The sequence below is a fragment of the Bos taurus genome, chromosome X (genome assembly GCF_002263795.3).
Source record: "Bos taurus isolate L1 Dominette 01449 registration number 42190680 breed Hereford chromosome X, ARS-UCD2.0, whole genome shotgun sequence".
NCBI classification, from domain to species: Eukaryota; Metazoa; Chordata; class Mammalia; order Artiodactyla; family Bovidae; genus Bos; species Bos taurus.
Genome location: NC_037357.1, coordinates 79,393,172 through 79,418,010, shown reverse-complemented (window position 1 = coordinate 79,418,010; position 24,839 = coordinate 79,393,172). Strand labels below are relative to the sequence as shown.

Here is a 24,839-nt window from a genome sequence, read left to right as displayed (position 1 = left end):
GCTTAGTCTGTTGAATTAAGGGCAGTAGGAAAGAGGATATAGGCATGTGCAAAGGCTCAGGGTCTTGAAAGAGTGGAGTGTGTTCTAGAGCAAAGAATGCCTGGGATGGGGCTCAGGGTGTGATAGGGAATAAGACTGGCAATTCAGGCAGGGGCCAGGCCATGAAGGGTCTCATATGCTATGTGTAGAAATTTACACAGGAGTTTGAACTCTTAACTATCACAGGTAGGTATGCTTCTTTTTTAAAAGTTAGGTCCCTGCTAGTGTGGGTGCATGCTAAGTTGCTTCAGCTGTGTCCGACTCTTTGCAACCTTCAGGACTATAGCCCACCAGGCTCCTCTGTCCATGGGTTTCTCCAGGCAAGAATACTGGAATAGGTGGCCATACCCTCCTCCAGGGGATCTTCCTGACCCAGGGATCAAGCCCATGTTTCTTATATCTCCTGCATTGGCAGGTGGATTCTTTACCACTATGCCATAGGAAGCCCAGGCTCCTACTAGACTTGTAGGCAATTCTGTACTCATCATGGTAGGCAGACTGGAGATACTGAGGAGATTAAGGTCAGGGCAGACCTTGCACAACTTGATGCATTAAGGTTGACGGAGAACTATGGAAGAAAGGGCAGAGCGATTTGACAGTGGACTTCAAAGAGAAAGGGTAATTTATTCAGGATGGTGAACAACTGTTCTCCATGTCAACTGAAGACCCTCTGAAAAGTCAGTACAGCATAGTGACCTTTGCCAAGTTGTTTGGCCACTCCATGCCTCAGTTTCCTCTTCTGTAAAATAGAGATAATAATAGTACATCTATCACAGGGCTGCAGTGAGGATCAAATGCACTCATTACATAAAAGACACTTAGAATAGTACCTAGTTGATAGTAAGTTCTATGCAAGTGTCTGTTTTTATTTCCTCCTGCCATCTTTGCCATCCTCCAAAGATTCACCAAGAAAAAGAAATGCAAAAAGGCAAAATGGTTGTCTGAGGAGGCCTTACAAATATCTGTGAAAAGAAGAGAAGTGACAGGCAAAGGAGAAAAGAAAAGATATACCCATTTGAATGCAGAGTTCCAAAGAATAGCAAGGAGAGATAAGAAAGCCTTCCTCAGTGATCAATGCAAAGAAATAGAGGAAAACAATAGAATGGGAAAGACTAGAGATCTCTTCAAGAAAATCAGAGATACCAAGGGAACATTTCATGCAAAGATGGGCTCAATAAAGGAGAGAAATGGTAGGGACCTAACAGAAGCGGAAGATATTAAGAAGAAGTGGCAAGAATACACAGAACTATACAAAAAAAGATCTTCATGACCCAGATAACCACGGTGGTGTGATCACTCACCTAGAGCTAGACATCCTGGAGTGTGAAGTCAAGTGGGCCTTAGGAAGCATGTCTATGAACAAAACTAGTGGAGGTAATGAAATTCCAGTTGAGCTATCTCAAATCTTAAAAGATGATGCTGTGAAAGTGCTGTACTCAATATGCCAGCAAATTTGGAAAACTCAGCAGTGGCCGCAGGACTGGAAAAGGTCAGTTTTCATCCCAATCCCAAAGAAAGGCAATGCCAAAGAATGCTCAAACTACCACACAATTGCACTCATCTCACATGATAGCAAAGTAACGCTCAAAATTCTCCAAGCCAGGCTTCAACAGTGTGTGAACCGTGAACTTCCAGACATTCAAGCTAGATTTAGAAAAGGCAGAGGAACCAGAGATCAAATTGTCAACATCTGTTGGATCATCGAAAGAGCAAGAGAGTTCCAGAAAAGCATGTACTTCTGCTTTATTGACTATGCCAAAGCCTTTGACTGTGTGGATCACAATAAACTGTGGAAAATTCTTAAAGAGATGGGAATACCAGATCACCTGACCTGCCTCTTGAGAAATCTGTTTGCAGGTCAGGAACCAACAGCTAGAACTGGACATGGAACAACAGACTGGTTTCAAATCGGGAAAGGAGTACGTCAAGGCTGTATATCGTCACCGTGCTTATGTAACTTATATGCAGAGTACATCATGAGAAATGCTGGGCTGGATGAAGCACAAGCTGGAATCAAGATTGCCAGGAGAAACATCAATAACCTCACATATGCAGATGACACCACCCTTATGGCAGAAAGCAAAGAAGAACTAAAGAGCCTCTTGATGAAAGTGAAAAAAGAGAGTGAACAAGTTGGCTTAAAACTCAACATTCAGAAAACTAAGATCATGGCATCCAGTCCCATCACTTCATGGCAAATAGATGGGGAAACAGTGGAAGCAGTGGCTGACTTATTTTCTGGGGCTCCAAAATCACTGCAGATGGTGACTGCAGCCATGAAATTAAAAGACCCTTGCTCATTGGAAGAAAAGTTATGACCAACCTAGACAGCATATTAAAAAGCAGAGACATTACTTTGCCAGCAAAGGTCCATCTAGTCAAAGCTATGGTTTTTCTAGTAGTCATGTATGGATGTAAGAGTTGGACTATAAAGAAGGCTGAGCACCGAAGAATTGATGCTTTGGTGTTGGAGAAGACTCTTGAGAGTCCCTTCGACTGCAAGGAGATCCAATCAGTCCATCCTAAAGGAATTCAGTCCTGAATATTCATTGGAAGGACTGATGCTGAAGCTGAAACTCCAATACTTTGGTTACCCGATGTGAAGAGCTGACTCATTTGAAAAGACCTTGATGCTGGGAAAGATTGAAGGCGGGAGGAGAAGGGGACGACAGAGGATGAGATGGTTGGATGGCATCACTGACTCAATGGACATGAGTTTGAGTAAACTCCAGGAGTTGGTGATGGACAGGGAGGCTTGGCAGTCCAGGGAGGCTGCAGTCCATGGGGTCGCAAAGAGTCAAACACAACTGAACTGAACGGAAAGATTCACCAGCTCTTTCAAACACTGAGCTAAATTCTTTGTCTCACCTAACATGTTTTCTTGACTGTCTAGTTGTCAATTGTGTGCTGAAGTAGGTAAATCTTTATGTTTGCACACATGTAATGGTACATATGGCCACATTCGGATATAAGTGGAAGGATGGTTGTGGGGGGAGGGCCTTAATTCTTAATGTAGTTTTAATGAAAAGAATGTGTCTCAATCATAATAAATTCTGAAACTTTATTCCCAGACTTACAAATAACTTAAGTGTGGGACTTCCTTGGTGGTGGTTAAGACTCTGTGCTTTACTGCAGGGGGTGTGGGTTCAGTCCCTGGTTGGAGAACTAAGATCCCACATGCCATGCAGTGCAGCCAAAAAAGAAAGAAAGAAAAAGGGAAATAACTTAGGTGGATGAAAGGAAAGAAGAAAGGGGATTGCTCATGGAGCACCCAGTATGGACCAGATTTGGTGATAAATTAAGCACTTATATGTATCATCTCAGTAATGGTAACATAGCTATTACTATACCCATACTTGCAGATGAGGAAATAGAGGTTTTGAGAGGTTGAGTAGTATGTCTGGCTGAAAACTGCAGAGCTAGAATGAACACTTAGGTCTATTCTAATCCAAAATCTGTGCTATCTCCTCTATCCCAAAGTAACCGCTCTATGTTGCCCTAGGAAGGCTTTCATGATAGAGGGGGGTTGTGGGGGAAGCTCAGTATGATATGAAAAAATTAAGTTGCTGGAAAACAAGATGTATGTTTGGGGGGCCCTAAGGTTAGGAGAGAGGAATGATGAAAGCTGAAGAACAGGCTGCCCTGTGCTTCTTCCAAGATCTCTGCTTGGAGCAGGATCCAGAAATTGTCCATTTCTAGGAAGCAAGGCAATTTGGGGAGTGCAGGCAAGAGGGGGAGAGAGAGTTATTTAGAACCCCTACCTTTCAACCCCGTGAATCATGACAAGTTTTTAAATCCTACTATTTCTCTCCCTTAAGCTTAGAAATCTCAAATGCGGTCTTCATTTTCCAGCAGTTCCTTTACCACTTTCTCTTTGCCTTCCACCTTCCCTTTAAGGGGCAAAGCCCCTCATCCCACAATTAGAGATAAAGGTCTTGAAAAGCAGATTCCTTGGAGGATTAATGCCAACAACAACAACAAAAAATCATTCACACTAGAATATAATCAATTCACCAACAAAGAAAGTCTTGTAAGTCGGCTTCCCAAATCTTTCTCAAGTTCCTTTCCTCCTCAGCATTCCCATTATGTTGCAGTCTTCCTTCAGGCCTTGAAATTATCTCCTAACTGGTAATGTAGACAATAAAAGCTAATGTTTATTAAGTGCTTGTTGTGTGCTGGGCACTGTGCTAAACCGTATCTCCCTTAATCCTCACCATTCATGGAGGTAAGCATAATTACTGTCCCCAATTTACAGATGAGGAAACAGGCCCACATAGTAACTTGGCCAGACCAAACAGCTCTAGGAAAGAAAGGGCTGAGCCACGGATCTAGAACTCATGTCTGCCAGATGCCCTAGGCAAAGGACATACCCATTTCTGTACCACTGGCTCCCTGAAACTGGCCTCCTGGGTTTCTTCAGCACTCAGTTCTCCATTCACCCAGACATGCTAGAGTCACCTTAAAACGTGATGCCAAAGACTACCCTGGTGGTCCAGTGGTTAAGACTCCATGTTTTCAATGCAAGGGGCATGGGTTCAATCCCTGGTCAAGTAACTAAGATCCCACATACCCCATGGTGAGGTCAAGAAAATTTAAAAAACAAACAAACAAAAAACCATGAAGCCTACCCTGTCAATTCTTTGTGAAAATCCTTTGATGACTTTCCACTGCTTTGAGGAAGGTATGACTGTTTCGGTTTGCCTGGACCAAGGGGTTTCCAGGATGCTGGGCTTTCATTGCTAAAACTGGTTGGTCACCTTAGCAGGCCTTTCACAACCTGATTCCTTTTCCCCCAGCAACACCTCCCATCACTCCTCAGCCCTTTTCCTGTGCAGTCTCCACCTCCTGTGCAGCCCAACCACCCTTTCCTGAAGACACTCCCAAGATCTCTTTTACCTACATGCCTTTGTGCACATTGATCCCTGAACCTCTACGCTACCTGATAAACTATCTACTCTTCATGAGAACACAGCTGCCATGTCACCTCCGTGGTCCATCTTGATTTCCTGGGACAGAATGAATAGCAATTACTTTCTACCTTGGTTATTTTATTGACGTATGAGTCTTCCCCAGGGTCAGACCAGGGTGAGACAATCAAGGCACCTAGGGTATAAAACGCCTCCTTAAGGAGGCAGTCACTCTTAGGGTGGCTCAAATGCCAACCTTATATTTGCATGACCCCAGCCAGGAGTGCCTCCTTAAACTTTGCACCCCAAATGCCTTAATTGGCTCACTCTTGACCCAAGCTTGGTCCTATCAGATTGGGGACTTCTCAGAACAGACTCTAAGTTCTTACTCATCTTACTTATGATTAGCACAAGGCTGGGCACAGGGCAGAAATCTAGTTGGGCAAATGACATCACACCCTCCTCTGTTCTAGTAGGGGAAGGAGGTAGGAAAGCTACATGGCTTTGGGCCCTGCTGAGGATGGGAGTAGGAGAAAGCAAATTAACAGGCTTCACCCTGGCCTGTGGTATAAAGATAGCTTTTAATCAGGTGGTTTTACCTTTGGCACCTGGCAGATTTGGGGTTCCACCTATTTGTCTGGTCTCTCCTTCTCAGTTCCTTTCACTGGTTAATTGAAGATATTCTCCAAGGTACCGTTTTTTTATCCTTTTCTCTTCTTATTTCCCCCGAATGATCTTGTCCATTCTCATAGCTTCAGCTAGGAGCCTTTTGCAGATGACTTCTAAATTGACACCTCATGCATTATGCTAAGTGAAACGAGTCAGACAGAGAAAGATAAATACCGTGTGATATCACTTGTATGTGGACTCCAAAAAAGCTGAACTCATAGAAGCAGAGAATAAAATGGTAGTTTGCAGGGGCTAGGGTGTGGGGGAAAATTGAGAGATGTTGGTCAAAGGGTATATACTTCCAGTTCTAATATGAGTAAGTTCTGAGGATCTAATGTGCAACATGGTGACTATAGTTAACAACACTGTATTATACACTAAAGAGTTACTATGAGAGATCTTAAAACTTCTCACCACACATACACAAAAAAATGGTAAATAAATGACAGGATGGAGGTGTTGGCTAATGCAATGGAGGTAATAATTTTGCAATATGTAAGTGTACCAAATCAACACTGTACACCTCAAACTTATGCAGTATTATATGTCAATTATATCTTAATAAAGCTAGAACAAAGTAAGACACTTTATCTCTCTTTTAAGCCTCAGACCCACATTTTCAACTGCCTAGTATATATAGTAGCATCTAGCATCATCATTGCTCTTTCATACCCGTTTTGTCATCTGACCTTTGCAATAATTCTGTGAGCAAGTCAGGGCATTTTTTAGAGGAGACTCAAAAGGTAGGCTTGCCCAAGTTTTCGTGGCCGAACTATGATTAAAACTCAAGTTTGGGTATTTTCTTTTATGCCATGTTCCACAGCCCACCACATGGATGTGTCAGTGGAGTCTCAAACCAAATGTGATCAAAACCTCAACTTGTTACAACATCCTCCTACCCTAACTCCCCTGAAAAAAACCAACCAACCAACCCCCAAGACAAAACAACAAAACCCTGCCTCTGTTTCCCAACTTGGTTAAAGGAGTGTCACTTTCACTGTTTCAGCCATCTAGGAGCCTGTGGAGGCCTGCTTAGAACAAGACTTCTAAAAGGACAAACATATCTGGAAGGCTGTGGTCCAAGGCCATTTTTTTTGCTTGCTATAAGCAGGGTGTCCAGAACCAGAAGGAGCACACAGCCCTTTTTAAAATTGAAAGTCTTAAAAAAATAAAAATAAAATTGAAAGTCTTTATGCTTAAGATGAAATTGAACTATATGTAGGCAAGAGACGTGCTTACGTGTTGAAAGCAAAGAATAACACAGCAACTCCTGGTGAAAAGCCTAACAAAACCAGAGCAATCAGGGGAAATGTAATTCGTCCTAAGGAACAGCAGCAGGGCTTGTGTTGAATTCCGAAGCAAACTTCATGCTAAGACCATTGGACACAGAATCTGTGTGAAACTGTATTAAGTAAATAAAAGTGTGGATTTGTTCTGTTTTTTAAAAAAGATGTCTCACTTTTCCAGTCATCAAGGCTAGAAACCTGGATTTCATGTTTGATTCTTTCCTCTCTTCCATAGCCTACAGACTTGACCTTCAAAATGTCTGAAACTCATTTTGAATTCATCCTCTTTTTCTTCCCTGTCCCCATTGAAGCTCATAGAATTTTAGCTACAATCCTTCCACTGATGTCCGGGCCTTCTGATCTACCCTACCCCCCGACCCTCCATATTGTCCCGGAGATCTCCTCCCTAAAGCAACACATCTGATCCCCTCACCCCCTCATCGGAAATCACAGCCTTTGATTGTGCTGGTCCCCAACCCCTCCTACTTACTGAGACCCGGGTCAACTGCCACCTCCCTCAGTGAACTTGCATACAACCCCCTGTAAACCTGAAATGACTTCCTTATTCTTCGCTCTCTCATAGCACTGCTGCTGCTGCTGCTGCTGCTGCTAAGTCGCTCTGTGCGACCCCATAGACGGCAGCCCACCAGGCTCCCCAGTCCCTGGGATTCTCCAGGCAAGAACACTGGAGTGAGTTGCCATTTCCTTCTCCAATGCATGAAGGTGAAAAGTGAAAGTGAAGTTGCTCAGTCGTGTCCAACCCTCAGCGACCCCATGGACTGCAGCCTTCTAGGTTCCTCCGTCCATGGGATTTTCCAGGCAAGAGTACTGGAGTGGGGTGCCATTGCCTTCTCCGTCCCATAGCACTAGGTATTGTATTTCATTCTGCTAGTCTCGCAGCTAACTGTTCACTGTTCTCTCCCCGCTCTAGCCTGGGAACCTGCTGGGGATAGGATCCCAGTCTAGTTCATCTGTCTTCTCTGAAATGTATAATCTGAAACTAGGTCCTTAAACGTAGTAAGTAGGTCCTTAATAGATAGCTGCTGCATAAATCTTTCTCTTGAGTGTTTGTAAACTTGTTATAACAAGGACCATATTCCTAGTGGATTCATTCAGTGAGATGGATAAAAATGATTCTCAGCCTGCAGTGGGACACCTCACTTTACACCTTGAGAGATCTGAAGTAGTCCAACATTGCTCCACTGTATCATTCACCCCTCAAAACATTGCTCTCCCTCCCCAATAGAAGGCAAAAGACAATTTTAACTCTTTATTTGAAACAATTCCAGAGACAGAAGGTTAGTCGTGACAACAGCTTCTCACTACAACACAAGGTGGGCATGGCTCACTGAAGGGACAGGCCAGGTGCCTCAGAACAATATATACAATTTAAACAGTGGCTAAACTGGTGACAGTTATAAAAACACAAAAAGGAGGCTGGGGAACAGCAAAGCCAACAGGGAAAGAACTAGGTACCCCCTTTGCTGGACGCTAAGAGTTTTCTGCAACTACAGAGGCAAGATGGGGAAGAGAAAAGATGGAGGCAGTGGGGGCAGGACCCATGCCCACAATTCTTCACCTATCCTTTGACCACAGATCCCATCCTGCATGACTCAGGGCCCCCACAGGCTTGGCCTGGCTCTTACAATGGGGGAAGAACAAGAGTGGGGAACCCAGCCCCAGCCCAAGTCAGAAGGTGGTTTTTGCCTTCGGAACTCTGTCCACTGAACTAAAGGGAGGCAGTTACAGAAAGCCGCTAAGCATGTTGACACCATGGCTCATGCCAACCTAAGATGGCAGAGAGACAAACACATAAACCAAGGGGACAGGAGTCTTCTCCCCATACTTAAGAGTCATTCTCTGCCTTTGAAGGAAAAAAAGCATTTAGAAGATTTTTTAAATTGCAGCACCAAGCGTTGGTGCTTGCTGGGGTGGGGAGGAGGAACAAGGTAGTGAGGGGCTTCCAACTACCAATTATCTTGTGGGAGGGAAGAGTGCCTAAGCTCTGTGTTTTAGGTAAATGGTCTCTTCATCACTTTCATAGTTCCTTTCATATCTTTCATACAAGACCCCTTAGTTTGTGACCAGGGAAGAGTAGAGAAGTGAGTGGGGACAAGGTTGAGAAGGCAGCTGGGTTCTTCCCTCGGCCAAACCTAGGAACAAGGGCCTTGACCTATGTGGGATGGGTCAGGAAACCCAAAGCCAACAGGATCACCAGAGCTATGAACACTTCACTCAGAGTTTGGCCCCAGGAGTTTACTCTGAAACATGAAGAAAATGGCCTAGCTGGGTTTTGCCCATCCCTGGGAGACCAGTCTCTCAGTACAGAGGACTGAGGCCTTGTGGTCGTCAAGTGGTTTGGGAGAAGGTAAAAGCCAGGGATTCCTAGGGAAGGCAGGGAATGGATGAGTAGAAAAGGGCAGTCAGAGCCCTTCAGAATGAGTAGCATCGGTTCCTGGGCCTGTCGCCCTGTGGGACGTGGCCGTGGGACAGACGTCGTGGAAGATGGATACGGGAAGCATGTGGGCTCAGTCTAGGTCTTCCTCCCCGGGACGACCCAGCTCCTCATAAATCTCACGCACAGCCAGAATGCGATTGAGCATGCTCTCCAACATGCTGCGGTCCATGGGGATCACAGAATACCAGAGAGGTGACTCAGCAATGCAGGACCGCTCGGGTTGCAGGTAGAACACGTCATTGCGCGTCCGGAGGCTTTCAGGACTGCAATGGTGGGGGCAGGAGGGGGGCAGGTGGACAGAGGTCAGTAACTGGGAGAAGTAGGGCCCGTGCGTCCCCAGGCTAATGCCATTCCTGCGAACCTACCAACTCACCATTTTGAGAGATAGAATTCATAGAACTTGACAGGGCAGCGGAGGGGATTCATGCGGTTCTCACGCTGCTCTAAAATGGGGGCTTCATCATCTCTCTTCCGTTTCCCAGGACCTGTGTCTGTGGAGGAGGCAAATGACCTGGACTCATTAAAAGTGCAGTCTCAACGATGGATCTCCAAGAGCACAGTCCAGGGCACAGGTTGAAGGCCTCAGGATACAAAATGGGCTCATGGAGAAATAAAGGCAGAAGAGTCGGTCAGTCTCTCTGCACCAACTCAACATTCTGCAACGTGCTGCTCTGAAGGGTGCCCTGGTTCTCACTGTTAAAACACTCTCTATCATCTTCCCAAAGTTGATTTCCTAAAGAGGTGATCTCAGAAGTCACATGGACAAACTGACAAAACAGACCCTACTGTAAAATCAGGGCTGCTTTCTGGGACAAACAGCGATGGCTCCAGCACCCCACACATTAGTCCTGGTAGAGTCTCAGGTCCAAAAGGGACCTTGGGAACTGATTCCAGGGCCAGAATAGAAACCAAGGTACTGTGGCAGTTACGCCCAGCAGCAGAGCCATGGAAAGCCTGTCATTCACTCTTGTCAACTCCCCCTTCAGCCAAACACACCCAACAGCTTCCTACCTGTCCACCACACCTCCTAAAAAGTAAATTGCCCTGAAATGAGGAAAGGCAGGAAACAGGCAACTGGGTAACCTCCTATATGTGATAATCACTTCCCACCAGATTGAAAGACTGGTTGTTGTTCCTTTTTTCTGGAAACCAGGAATGGAAGGATAGGGAAGCTAGAGATAATGGAGAGGGCCAACCTGGTGGTATGGTGGGGCAGGGAAGGGGAAAGCAGAGGGAGAGGAAAAGCAAAGGCGGGGGCAGCATCATACCTCGCCCTTTCCTCTGGCGGACAGGAGCATAGTAGCGGATGCTCACCACCTTGGTGGTGCCCCGAGGGGTGGTACACTTGCGGGACTGCCGGACCACATTGGTGAAGGAGAGCTGCATGTGTTCCTCGGCTGTCTGAAGCCCAAAAAACTTAGTGTTGAAAAACATGAGGGTGTTGAGAAGGACAAAGGGCGAGTAGACCCCCAGCTGCTTACACTCCCAGAGGTGCTCTTCCTCTACTCGGGAGAACACCGTATCTGCAAAGGCAAGGGGGAGAGGCTGTCAGGAGGGACTGGCTACCCACACCTATCCCCTTTGCTCCCACACATTCCACTCACAAGCACTGAGCACACCAGACTCGTTTGGTCACTAAAGGACCACCATGTGTAAAACCCTGACACCTTGCTATACTGCACAGGAGGACTGGATTTGTTTGTTGGCTTTTGGTGGGGTTTGGGGGGAATTTTTTCCCCCCAGTTTCCACCTGCATTAGAAGTTTCACTCATGTAAACCTTCAGGAGTCCAACTTCCTTCTTTCTTCACTTACCACTCAACCCTGGTCACTTTTTTGGTCCCAGAGATAGCTCTTCAGACCTAAGGCTTGATCCCCTCCTCATGTTCAAGAACAGGGGCTCTGATTCCCCTAGCTCTAAACCCCAAGGCACCCAACTACACGCTCCTGTACTCAGACCCTTTTGTGAAGAGTGGCAGACCCAAGAGTCCAGGGCTCGGAGTGGTACACTGGAAGAATAGAGCAAAGGGCAGAGGGGTTGCCAAGTCCTTGGCCCTTACTGTTAGGGAGGAGCGTGGGCTGCCAGGTACTCAGAGACTTGTTGAGTTCTTGAACAAAAGTCAGGTAGTAAAGGTCCGTGAAAATGTTCACCATTCGGTTATTTTCCAACAAGTACTGGAAAAAGAAAAACAGACACACATACAGCTAGACTCTGGGCCCTAGAGGAAAGACAATGATGCCAACGGCCTCAGGCATGGCGACCTGGACAGTTAGGAGACCATGGGAAACAGTTGCTGGGTTAAGTGATCCAGAGTGGTTTTCCCCAGGTAAACCTACAGCTCTCAGGTGCTGAGGCCCTGTTGGAGGAGAAGACAGTTTGGAAGAGACGTATCACAGCTGCTTCTTCACAAGCCCACACCCCTTTGTCAGCTAAGGCACATGTGACTTCTCCCCATGGAAACCAAACATTACCCCACCATTCAGGAGACCTCGCTCTGCCCATCCGTCCCCTCTGAGCATGGGTTTGAGGACAACAAAGCAACCCAGACAGCAATGAATACTGCTCCTTGGTCAATAGTCCTGGAATGCAGCTTTGATTTTGGTAGAGTATTGTCATTTCTTGTCCTGTCTGGAGTAGGAGATGCCTGCTCAAGGCAGCAGATGAGGTGAGGAACAGGAAGTGGGACAGAATCATTTCAGGTAGGACCCTGCCTACTGTGCTGAGTTACGACAAGTGAGGCGGCATGTCAGTGGTACCTGTTGGATGCCAAGACACAGATAGTAGATGCTATCAGGTTCATATCGTTCACCGTTGGGTCGAGTGATTTCTCTCACAAACTGGGCCAAACCATAGTTGAGTTCAGCAGCTGAGCAGGCCAGAATATCCTCCTTGATACGCATAGGTTTGGCTGCAAAGATACACAGTGGAGGTAGCTGGCATTAAGACAGCTCCACATGGAGAATTTCCCTTAGCTCCATCATTAACCCCTTCATCCCTTAGTCACGTCCAGCTCCAGAACAAACCCAACAATCACACAAAGAGCCTTCAGTCTTGAAACCTAGATGGCATCTCCCCTTATTCTGTAACTCCTCTACATCTGCACAGGATGCCCTATGGACACCTTCAGCTGAATCACAGCCCTGCTCCCTCTCCCCTTCCCCTCCTCCCCTGGGTACTTACGGCCAAAGCGCAGCTCATCACCCTTGCTAGTTTCTCCATTGGCATATTTCGACTGCACCCAGCACTTCCAAGCATTGACACCATAGGAATAGTTGAGTCCAGTACAACTAGGCTGGCTGCTCATGGAGTCCCGGGAACAGCTCTCTGAAAGCACCAGCCGCTTTTGACCCTGGAGAGGAAGAGAAAGGAGTGGGTAGCAGAGGTAAGGCAAGGAGCACTGTGGAAGCAAGTCAGGACAGTGTTCACCACCAGGGCGGGGTGGGACCAATTTAAGAATGCAGCAAGCTTCCACAGCACAGGACCCCAGGAACAGCTCTGATGAGCTCTGATGAACTGGGGAGAAACTAGAGTTTGGCTGTACCTTAATGCAAACAGTCCCTGGAGAATGGAATGGCAACCCACTCCAGTATTCTTGCCTGGAGAATTCTATGGACAGAGGAGCGTGGTGGGCTACAGTCCATGGGGTTGCAAAGAGTTGGACATGACTGAGTGAATAACACAACACAATGCACACAGTGGTAGAGAAAGGAGGCTAGGGAAGGGGAAACTAAGGCTTCTGATTTGGCTACGAAAGCCCCACACCCACCCCACTGCCCTTCATGCCTCCATCCCTCTTCTGTGGATATAGAAGCTCCAGTCCTCACCTTCCTCATGGCTCGGGGAAGGTCTTGTTCAGTAGACACGTCCTCAGGCCCTACCAGGCCACAATCAAAGAGGAAGTCCACACTGGGGTTAATGTCCAAAGGATCTAGAGGGGAAAGGAAGAAGAAATCGATTTTTTAAGACCTCAACCCTGTAGTCCTCCCACCTCACTCCCACTACTTGTCCACTTGACTCGAGATGAGCCTCCCAGACATCTTCACTATAGTCAACAGGACAAAGCTATACACAAAGAACATGCTCACAGGCATGTACACATAAAATTCACAACATTGGGAAGATTCCTAACACTACTGAATTATAAACTTAAACATGGTTAAGTTGGTAAATTTTATGTTATGTGTTTTTATTTTATTTTATTTTTAAACTTTACAATATTGTATTAGTTTTATAACAACTACAAAAAGAAAAAAAAAAAAAAAAACAAGACTCAAGTGTAAAAAAGTGTCCTGGTATCTCTGGCACTGCTCTCTGTGAGAGTCTTCTGTTTAGGGTCATTCTTGGGGTCACAAGCAACATTTCTTTCCTGACGGTACACATGCTACTATATGCAGTGGGCACACCCTGAATCCTACTCACTCTTGGGGAAGTCTGCCTCCAAGTCTTGTCCAGGCTCATCCAACACATTGGCCATCTTGACGGCCATGGCCAGGACATCATCCCGAGCTGGCCCAAACAGGTCACAATCTTCCAGAAGTCCCTCTGCACTCTGGTTGCTCACAAGATCTGGGTGGCAGGGAGGTTGGCTCAGTCTCTGCAGCTCTTCCTTGGTGCCCCCCAAAGGCTTTCAGGGGCTGATCCCAACTGTTCCCCATCCCACCAGGCAACAAGATCACCATTCTCCACCCCCTTAGGCAGACACAGACTGGCAGCACCCTGTCTCCCTCACCACCGCTGCCCATGGCATACCACAAAGGTCAGATGAGGCCTTGTCCAACTCCTCAGCCTCTGCGATCATCTCTGCCATAGCCAGGATATCGGCCTCCAAGGGGTTGGACGGGATCTTCACCTTCAGCTCCTCAATGGTCTCCACAATCTTGTCTGTGCTCTCCAAGGTAGTGGGCAGGAACATGGGCACAGGCACCTGGAGGCATGAATCCCAACTAAATGCCAAGAACCACACTAGCACATGAGATGAACAGCTAGTGAGAGGGAGGGAGTGGGGGTGGTGGCCTCCAGCCTGGAAAAGTGAAAGAGGCCCCCAGCAGGAAGGGCAGGAACACTCACCGGGATAGGCATTGAGAAAGGCACCGGGACTTTCTGGCAGTACAGATGCATAGGCACTGGCACAAAGATGGGCACTGGGATGGGCAGCACGATCACCTGTGGCTTCCACTCTTCTATTGACAAGAAAGGGGTCTTCTCAGAGACCCTGGCAGATGAGTCACATCTACCCCAGGACCTGATACTTGTTCATCACCCCCAAAAGCTCTAACATGTGCTCAGTATCACAAAGCTGCCCTTGAAACAAATGTTGACAGATGACCCTGGGACTCCAGAACAATATGCAGGACACTTCAGCCATCTAAGAAACTCCCTTGTCCAGCTCCCAGGCATAGGAAGAGGCCTAAGACCATAAAATACAGCCTGTGGCACCTTGGTACCCTCGCTCACCTGTCTGACTCCCTTTGGACTTCATCTCCACCTTGCAGGAGACCCCCCGATTCTGCATCAGTGGTTTACACATAGCAGCTTTGTTTTTGCGGGGTGCTGCTGGGGGTGGTGGCGGTGGTGGTGGAGGAGTGGAAGCAGCAGGGGCTGGTCGGGTCTTCACAGGGATCTGCAAACACAAAGGAACATGAGTACCACTGCTACAGTAACCCCTTTGAGACCATCTTCCCCCTTGGCTCTTGCCTTGACCTTGCCCAGATTTCCATTTTCCTGTAGGGTCTTTATGGTGTTTCTGTTCTCCACTTTGGTTTGAGAGGGTGTCTGGGGCTTTGCCTCAGAAGACTGACCTGTAGATCAAAACAAATGAATGCTCTCATCTGAGGCACTAGCTCTCTGTTTTCCTCACCCCTGCTCCAGGAGGGCTTTGTTAACAGAACTCCGAATGTGAATGGTAAGTCTAGAATTTTCCCTTCACTCCACCCCAGCTCTAATCTTCTCTAGGTCCCAGCAATAGTGGCCAAAAAGATTCTTTGCTCCCGGCTGCCAAGAAGGATTAAAAACATTGCTTCCCCAATAACCCATAATTTGAGACCTTCCATTAAATGGCCATCAGGAGTTTAGTACCCCTGGAGTGTGGAGGTGCCATGGTGATATTCTAGAAATGACAATAGTCTTCATTCTCCCTAAAGGTGTTTACGTTGAGCTTGTGTTGACACTTCCTTCTCTCTGAAAAGGAACCACAACCCCTATATGCCCCACTCTACCAGGGCAGGTACCCATTCCTTACAATATATACCTTATAGAAAATCAGTAGGATCTAACTCTCAGAACCCCTTTTTAAAAGCTCTCAGAACCTTTAAATGAGACTCCTCTAGTACCTGCACAGTTCAGAAGCTAAAAAACAACACAGAAACAGGAGCTCTGGCCAGGGATGAGGTGAAAGCAGGAGAGGAAGAAGAAAGGGGCTGGGCCCAGGGTCAGAGGAGTCCAGGCCAGTTCTAACAAACTGTGCCCCCTGCCCAGGACTCACTGTTCAGGAGGCTCTCAGGCCCACTCTGGGTATCCAGGTTGGGTTGGTTCTGCTGGCTGTAGAAGCGCAGCAGACACTGTTGGTTGCAGAAATGACGGATCTGCCCACGCCAGTGGATGGTCTCCAGCAGCTTCCCCTGGCGCTTACAGGCATGGCACCGGGCAGCCTGAGGGTGTTGACAGGGTGGTCAGACCTGCCTCCCTAAAATGTGCTGGGTCCCTTGCCCTGGGATAAGCCATGCCACTCTACGGAAGCTGGGCTAGTCGGAACCTCCTCCCTGGAGATGGACCCACAGCCTGATGATGGCACAACAGCCCGTGCTCCTTGCTGCCCTTTCCTTCCTTTGTGACATGCAGCCCCCCTTACCTTGCAGTACCACAGCAGGTACTTGCTCTTACAGTCCTCGCTGCAGAAGTCCCAGGTGCTGCCATCCAGCTGCTCAGTGACTCCGCGCTGGCAGGTCTGGGAGCAATAGGTACAAGTGATACAGCATAATCCCAGCTTCTTAGTGAAGTCCTGTTTGTATAGCAGCACACAGCCTGGAAAGGGGGCAACAGAGAAGAGTCCAGAGACATGAGATCTCCATGTGGCCATGAGACCCAACTTTCTCAAGGCAGTGCACCTGAAATGTTTAACAGCCTCCAGAGTGTCCTGAGCAGAATGGACCACCCTGCAAGCCTACCTTACTTAATCTGCTGTTCTTCCCAGCTGCAAGGTACAGGACTCTCTGGCCCTTCCCCATCTCCTTACCTTCACTGCAGAAGCTCTTCTCCACCCCACTGAATCGGAGCTTCTCATGCAGGAGTTTCTCCTGCCGGCAATGCTCACACTGGGACACCACACCCCGGAGGCGCTTGAAGTCCTCACAGCAATCACGACAGCAGAACTGGAACACCTGGTCCTGGGACGGGGCATGGGGTGGGGGAACAGGGCTGTGACATCTGGACCCAGCGAGAGCCAAGCAGAAGGACCCCTTCAGACAGATGTCTGGTCATGTAGCAAAATATGGGTGGGGGTGGGGATCTTACCTGCCAGTCCAAGACCTCAGGCTTGCCACTGAAGAGGCTGTGGCAGTAGTGACAGCTCAGGTGAATGCCCCCCTCGGGGCTCGTGCGCTGGAGGGAAGGAAGACAAACAAGGGAGGGCCAAGATGTGTGCAGTGGGCTGGCGGAGGGAGGGGAAGTCAGGCTTGCTCTTTGCTCTGCCCAGGCCTACCTACCCCAGGTCTCATACCCTCTCTATTGCCACACCCATTATCCCTCGTCCAGGGTCTGGAGTACCTGGAACTTGGTCCAGCAGCTGGGGCTGCAGAATTGGTAGACTGTGCGATCAACCTTGTTGTAGTAACAGGGGTCAGAGAGGCTGCGGCGGCAGAAGCTGCAGGGTCGGGGAGGGCCTGGGGCACAGAGAGAAAAGGACAGAGAGAGGAGAGGGAGAGAAAGAGAGAAAGAGAGAACACACAGCAGGTGTAAGGCAGTGCAGAGATGGAACGGGAAATCCACGGGAGAGTGTGGTTGGGGCCGAAGTTGGGCAGCAGGGGTTACTATAGAAGGAGTATGGGAGGTAGAAGGAAGGCCAGCAGGGGTCTCAGAGAAGAGGGCTTTGCACCTACCAGTGAGCCCTGCCTGCTTCACTTTGTAAGAAGTGGTACAGCACAGGGAACAGAACAAGCTGGTCTTGCCATTACGGTCCACATGGGATAGCATCTCAAAGTTCTTACACAGGGTCTTGCACCAGACACATGGGTACACCCGTGTGTTTTTCTGTGAGGATGGGGAAGGAGAGGCTGAGGCTGGATTTGTCCCTTCACTTTTATTTTTAAAATTTTTAAAACATGAGATATTTCAGGCATACAAAAAAGAATAGATGATGAGATAACAAACACCTGTGTGTCCACCAGCCAGCTTCAAAAATAAAACATAACAGATACAATTGAAACCCCCTTTATTTGTTTTATTTCTCCCAGCCCTCGACCCGTCAGGCACCTTTATTTCTCACCCAAGGACCACACCCCCTTCCACAGCCCTCTAATGCGCTACTCCCTCGGCCCCACCTTCTTGTATGCCCCCAAGCAGGTTGTGTTGCAGAACCGCTTTTGTTGGCCCTCGTGGAAGAGGAGCTCGGGGCCAGGGCTCCCAGTCTTGGTGTAGATGTAAGCCCCGCACTGGTCACAACAGTTGGTTTTCAGTCCCTTGTTGGCCCGGAATTTGGAGAAGCAAGAATTGCTGCAGAGCCGGTGCACCACGCTGCCATTGCTGACCTCATGCAGGACCTGCCACACACACACACACACACACCCTGAGCTGGGGCCTGGCCACCACCACCCACCCTGGTGCAAGGATGGCCCGCCCCACCTCACCCTAGACCTTTACAGCAGACAGCGGGCCCAGGGACCCCCCAACCTGCACATCAGGATGTCGACTTGATGCTGAGGTCCTGGGAGGCAAGGACGGCCAGCTGCACACAATCCTGGAGAAGCTCTAGCCTTGAATCCACTCCCTCACGATGGCTGCTTCCCCCTCCCCACATCCCTCATCCACAGGGCCTGGCCCCTGCAGCCCCAGGATTGCAGGGGCGGCTCAGGGCTGGCCAGGCTCTGAAAGTCAGCCCCCATCCAGCTTCCTCACCTCTCCAGTCTTCTGGCATATGCTGCAGCGAGTGGCATCAGCAAGATCCCCAGACTGGGGGATTGGGCGCTGCTGCTGGGCCTCATACAGGGAGAGACAGACGGATGTGCAGAACTCATGGAAGGAACCTCCCGAACCGGTCTGCGCCACAACGGAGTCCTTGGTGTTCCAGATCTCCCTGGAGGTGGGGACAGGCTTGTACATTTAGTCGATACCACCCCCTCATTTCATGAGCCTCCACCTTCCGCCTCTGGGATCAATGACCACAGAATCAAAAACATTCTCAGACACCCTTCCTATTAGTGAATTGCCTCTATCCCGTATGGTGCTAGGGTCTTGCCAACAGAATCTGTCTCACCCTTTACTCCCGGCCTGATCCCTGCTCTCCCCACAGCCCCAGACCCTCACGTACTTCTTGCAGAAGGTGCAGGTCTTTTTGCCAGAGGGCTTCTTGGAGAAAGTGGTGAGGCAGGATGAAGAGCAGAAGAGCTGAGGCAGCCCCTTGCGCTGGTAGGCCGTCTGGCCCTTCTGCAGCGGTGTCCGGCAGTGGGCGCATGTCATCTTGGTGCCTACTGAAGAGCGCCCGGCCCTCTGTGCCACACTCGAGCGTAGAGACATGCGAGGAGAGCGCCGGGGCCGGAATGGCACGAAGTCCTCATCATTGGGATCATCTACCATGGCATCAGAATCCTCATCTGACACTGGAACTGGGTGGGGGGGGGGCGGTGGTGCGTGGGGAGAAAAGGCTAAGGGACCAGGCCTCCAGCCATCACCTGACCTGCAGGTAGTTCAGCTGATCCTGGGATCCCCAATCCCCATGGTTCTTGGCTTTCCACTCTGCCCCTATTACACTGGAATCTCAAGCTACTGGTGTCACCATCCCTTAGTTACTCTGTAATGTCCTAGGGAGGGGAAGGTAGGGATCCAAGTGAGAAGATTCGGGGACAGGGATGGCAGAGTTGAAACAGGAAACTCCATTCTCACTGCTCTTGTTTTCAATTTCCCCCACTGCCCCAGGTTCCCATGCCAATCCAGGGCAGAGATAGGTGCTTCACATTCTGCATGGTGTGCAGCACCACAGGAGCTGGGAGATCCATGCCGGCTACATCCCACCCGGTCACACTTCAAGTCCTACTCACTGCTTTCAGTGGAATCCACAACCTCAGGTTTTGGAGGCTCTACTCTTCTAACGCGCTCGCTTCTCTTCTGCACCTTGGAAACATGGGGAGGAAAGCTGACACCAGGGGCAGGCTAAAGGGCCAGCTGCACTAGTACAGGGTTTGGGGGGTGTACAGAGATGGGAGGGGGAGAGAGAGTAGGGACCCTGGGCCCAGCCCTTAGGAGGAGGGGAGAAAAGAGGCTGGACTTTCTCCTTAAGAAGCAATAGACACAAGTGCTCCCTCCCTCCTCCTAACTCTCCTCACATACACTCTCCACAGAACAACATCTGGGAGGGAAAATGAAGGGTCTGCCCTTCCCAGAGCTATAGGGGGAACCAGACTCCTTCCAATCCCCTCCCCCCTCACCCTCTCAGGCGGCTTCTCACTCGCCTTCCCAGTCAGGCCATCTCCTGCAAAGGAAGCAGAAAGCAGCCTAATTCTTGAGCCTGCCCTCACCACCCCCTCCCTGGCTCAACCCCCGCCTCCATTCCTGGGGAAGAACTTACTCAAAACTGAAAGGGAAAACTCGCGTGCCTGTGGCTTCTTGAGGCCCCTCTCAGGGTTACCTCGAGCTCTGCACTAAGGGGGGGGGGGGCGGGCTGCAGCTATTCTCCATGAAAAAACAATCCTACCTTCCCACCAGCTTTCTATCCCAATGGTTGGGAGTTAAGGAAATACAGGTAACATCCCTTTCAAGAATTTATAGTTTATCAACAAAAGCAAATGCAACCACCCAAAGGTAGCAAGGGGAAAAGGAAGCAATAATGTATGGGGAGGTTCCCCTGGACTCAGGTGGTTATATAAGCCCTAAGACCCTGGTCACAACCTGGGAGAGGCACTGTGCTAGGTAGAACTGGGAAGAAATGCAAGCCTCTTAAGTTTCTGACTATCAGAGACACAATCCTAGGCCCTGCATGTCTACCATTCCTCTGAAAGCACTCTGCACTTGGCTCCAGAACCTAGCATCATTCATCAAACCCAGAAACCCCACTCTCATCTAGAACAAAACAGAAAGATCTTAGAACCAAGAAGCCTGGTGTCCTCCCCAAGTCCTGAAGGAAGGACCCTGGTAACCAAAAGCCCACCGGGAGAAGAAAAAGGGACTCTCTCCCACAAAATCCAGTCTTCTCAACCCACCCCCTGAAACCTTGCCCCTATTTTTCCTCCAGAGCCACTGAGCTTCTCCCTCCCTACTTTCCTTCATCTTCTTCACCACATCCCTATTCCTTCTTTCCAAACCCCTAACTCCTCCATACACATCCCTACTCTCCACCCCCACTTCTTCCCCACACAGCCACCTCCTTACCATCCCCCAGCCTTGATTTTCCAGCTGATCAGGCAACCTACCTGGCAAGGAAGGGTGTGCAGGGGGGCTAGGGCTCCCAGGTTTGGTCTGAGAACTGTTGATTCCATCCCCCAGAGTCTCTCCCACTGAAGGGCTGGGGGGGCCATTTGGGCTCTGTGGTTGCCCTTGGGGAAGCTCCTCCTCCTGCCCAGGGGAGCCCCTTCTCCCTGTAGCTATGGAGGTGGTCTCCTCCTCTTCAATATGTGGGGATTGCAGAGTTATTGGAGAATCTGGAGCCAAAGGCTCTAGTAGCCCCTCAGGTGAAGAGGGATTTGCCCCAGCCCCTGGGTCAGGTGGCACCACCTCAGGGGTCCTGCCCCCTGGTCCAGGCTCTAGGGTCTGATCGCTTGCATCCCATGCAAGGGTCCCCTCAGGACCATGGTCCACCTCTGGGGGAGAGGGGGCTTTATAGAGTAGCCCCCCCAGCCCCAGCAGCTCAGTGGCTCCATCCAGGACTCCAGGGTCTTTCTCCAGGCCAGCAGGGGTATCAAGCAGGTCCAGGGCTCCCGAGGATGGAGAAGGGCCAGGGGGGGCCCATCCTCGAGTTGGGGCAGTCTGAGATTCCAGTAGATCCTCTCCAAATTCCATGTCTACTGGAAGGTCTCCAGCCAAGGGCTTCTCTGGCAGGGTCAATGGGTCAAACGGACTGGGGAAATCACTGGGATCCATGAGGATGACTGGATGTGGGCTGTAGATTAAGGGTAGAAAAGAGGGCAGAAGAGGTGGTCTTCGCCAGAATTCCTTCTTATATAGGCTCTGGGACACACCCCACCATCCACTTGGATTTCTCTTGAACCGCCCCCACCACTATCGACAAACATTAGCACAGGTTTTAGTGCGAATGACCACTCCCCCCCCCAGTACAGCGCCCCCTGTGGGAAGAAGCGTTCCCCGCCTTGGCCCTGTACCCCCACTCTTCAGGCGCTCCACCCGCCCGCCTAGCCCCCGCCACCCCATTGCAACTCCCAGTTCCCCTCCCCCTTCACCTTTCACTCCCCCCCCAACTCCGGCTGAACGCCCCCTTAGAGTCTTCCAGGGCCGTAGCCACCAGGAGCCTTTCCCGCCCCCGCGGTCTCAGTTTCTATCTCCCCTCCCCTCTCTCCAAGAGCCCCCCAGTTCCCCAGTCTTTACCCACCCTGTCTGGCCCCACCCCCCCTCCCCGCGTTGCATAGTCGTCCCTCAGCCCTTTCCTCGCCCCCCCCAACTGCCTTTCCTAACCCCTCCCCCCAGTTACCTTTCAGGGTCTCCCACTTCCTCAAGCCCAGTCCCCCTTTCCTATTGCTCCCCTGGTCCTTCTTCTCCTGTTGCCCACCCCCCACCGCAGGCATTTACAGGAAGACATTTTGGAGCTACGGTCTCTCTTCAGACCCCCCTCCCGGCTACTGCGAGCTCCTGCTTGCAGGTTCGGTTCGGCTTATTCAGGCCCGACCCCTACCTGCGGCAGGGTTAGTGTAACCGCTACAAGCCTAGAACTGCAGTCAGCGACGGCCCCGCGCTCCTTCTCCACCTCCCTCCCTAGCAGCCGGGACAGGGGTCGCGGCCCCTTTAAATGGCAGCGCCGCTCACGGAGCCCAGCGCTATGCACCAGGCGGGCGGGCGGCGTCAGCAACCAACCCCATTGGCTGGCTCAAGGAGGGGGCTCGCGAGACAGCGCCGGCCCCCGGCGCGAGACTCCCAGCCCAATGGACGCCTGGAAATTGCGGAGTGGAACGTCGGCACTGGAGATGGAGCTTGAGCCCCCGCCCGGGGCCCCGTTAGTTGAGGAAAAGCTAGCCTCCGGAGCTTGGAAGCCCGCCCCTGGGGAAGGAGGCACCCCCTTTTCCACCAAAGGGCCAAGTACACTAACCCACAAAAAACAAATCTACGCACCTGCTTCCCTTACCTGGCTCAAGAGTCTGGCCCCTCGTCAACACCCGTGCCCGCCCTACCTCCTGGAGCCCACTCTACCCGTGATCCCCTCCTCTCATTCAAATGGTTCCCGGTCCCCTCCCCCTCCTCGTGTCTCTCTCCGCTTCCCACTCGTGTTCAACCCCCCAGCGTCCGCCCCCCTCAACAGTCCCTACCTACGCCATGCAGCAGGCGCCTGCCAAGATTACCCTCCCCCCAACCCCACCTCTCCGGAGCCCGCCCCCTGGGCGACTGCTGGGGTAATGAGTGACAGCGGAGGGTGGGGGGAGGCAGGGACCCAGCCCTCACGTGCCCCTCCTCCTCCTCTTGTCTGCAGCCTCGGGCCCTCCTAACCATTCTGAGACTCAGAGTTGTGGGGTGTCTTAAGCCTGCTCTGCAGCCACTCAGGGAGGGTTAAATGGCTCTGGCTCAATGACAACGCCTATGCAGTAACTGTTACTGCCTGGTGACCCCAAAACCAGGTCCTGCAAAGACACTCCCCCACTCCTTCCATGGTCTTAGGGTAAGTTCTGGGATCTTCTCCCTGAGTCTTCCCCCAAGAGCCCCCTGAGTTATCTCTTCAGTAGTTTTCCTCACCGAGGCCGATAGATTTTCTTCCTCCTTTTTCTCTGTTTCTCCCTCCTTTCTGTCCTTGTCCCCCACCCCCCACCCCCACCGCGCGCACTCTCTCCCCCAGTCTCTTTTTTGTCTCTGTCTCTCTGTCTCTCTTAGGCACGAGCACGCACGCGCGCACACACACACACACACACACACACACACACACACACCCACACACACCCACACCCACACCCCCCCACACACACACACTCCCCCTCCTGGATGGTCCTTAGCATGTGGGTGTGGCTGGGGTTGAAGCTAGAGAAGTAGGGGAGGGGGAGGGGGTATTAGCATTAGGCCTACTGGCTTTAAAAAAAAAAAAAAAAAAATGCGTGCCAGGATCCATTCCCAGCCCTCATTAGAGTTAGAGCACTTTACAATCCCCGCTCTCCACTTCCCCTCTCCGACCTCCAAGGGTTGGAGAGTATTTAGTATCCTGAGATACTAGAAGAGGCTCGGGCTGGAAGGGAGTCCCGACACATGTTTAGGTTTGGTGTCCAGTTCCTGCTCTGGCCTGCCTCTTTGCTCTGGGCCTTTCTTCCTTCCCACACTAAGCCTCTCCTAGCCTTGTAGTCCTTGGGAGTCTTATCCTGCCTTGCCTCATTCACTTTCTCAGAAACCTTATCCTTCCTGGCTCCCCTCATGGCCTTGAGGTTATCTTTGCTCTCTCCTATACACAGAGATAAAAGCAAGAATTTTCCCGTTTAGGTTTCCCAAACCCGGCTTTCTCTTTATCTTAACCAGTATACTGTGTAACCATCTCTCATTTTCTTATTTCTCTGTCCCTGTACCTCCTTTTTGCATTTTCAGTTTGTTCCATCTCAGTTGGGCCACCTTGTTCTTTTGTATTGCCAGCCCTTCTCAACACATGCTTGGATCTTTGGCTGCTCTGGTTGTGATCCTTGTGCTGGTTTCAAGTTGAGGGGAGACAATCTAAAGGGGGTTGATGGTGTATTCAGAGGTATAGTGTGTGGGTTCTGGAGACAGACCAGAACTCTAATCTCAACTCAGCCTTCTTTTTAGCCAGTTGCCTTTGGATACATCACTTGTCAAGTCACTAGGTCTTATTTTTCTCATCTTTAAAACAGAGATAAGAAAACCATCTAAATCTACAATAGGGGACTGGTCAAATCAACTTTGGTTATGTTCATACAATAAATGTAATCATTAAACACATTTTTGAAAAAACTAATGATACACAGAGGATTTTTAAGGCAGTGAAACTATTCTGCATGATTCTGTAATGGTGAATACATGTTTGTGACATGTTAGAAGTCATAGAATGCACAACAAAAGTGAACTCTTACCTGAAGTATGGGTTTTGAATGATATTAATGTGTCATCTTCTGCTGCCCTTTTCTCC

General features: G+C 49.9%; 1 protein-coding gene and 1 pseudogene across 10 annotated transcripts; one reads left to right on the top strand and one right to left on the bottom strand.

Moving 5' to 3' along the window:
• Window positions 1–6,065: 6,065 nt before the first annotated feature.
• On the top strand, window positions 6,066–7,116 carry LOC112445015 (large ribosomal subunit protein eL33-like; annotated as a pseudogene).
• Window positions 7,117–8,155: 1,039 nt separating this feature from the next.
• On the bottom strand, window positions 8,156–23,505 carry ZMYM3 (zinc finger MYM-type containing 3). 10 transcript variants are annotated; one of them, NM_001193249.1, is made up of 25 exons: window positions 22,407–22,527; window positions 20,974–21,659; window positions 19,993–20,036; window positions 19,606–19,672; window positions 18,879–19,173; window positions 18,467–18,644; window positions 17,893–18,111; window positions 17,452–17,602; window positions 17,120–17,235; window positions 16,868–16,954; window positions 16,590–16,740; window positions 16,206–16,378; window positions 15,840–16,005; window positions 15,059–15,156; window positions 14,813–14,978; window positions 14,426–14,538; window positions 14,108–14,282; window positions 13,778–13,924; window positions 13,183–13,286; window positions 12,539–12,707; window positions 12,115–12,266; window positions 11,418–11,532; window positions 10,628–10,882; window positions 9,733–9,850; window positions 8,156–9,622 (listed from the first exon to the last, which is right to left on the bottom strand). In NM_001193249.1, exons 2-25 carry the CDS (start codon window positions 21,638–21,640, stop codon window positions 9,430–9,432), a joined length of 4,119 nt encoding a protein of 1,372 aa, NP_001180178.1. In that variant the 5' UTR covers window positions 21,641–21,659; window positions 22,407–22,527; the 3' UTR covers window positions 8,156–9,429. The 10 variants fall into 10 exon arrangements, with proteins under 10 accessions (NP_001180178.1, XP_059739406.1, XP_005228078.1 ...); XM_059883423.1 differs by lacking the exon at window positions 22,407–22,527 and adding an exon at window positions 23,456–23,505 and having other exon boundaries at window positions 8,159–9,622; window positions 15,053–15,156; window positions 19,606–19,678; XM_005228021.4 differs by lacking the exon at window positions 22,407–22,527 and adding an exon at window positions 23,035–23,118 and having other exon boundaries at window positions 8,159–9,622; window positions 15,053–15,156; window positions 19,606–19,678.
• Between the last annotated feature and the right edge of the window lie 1,334 nt (window positions 23,506–24,839).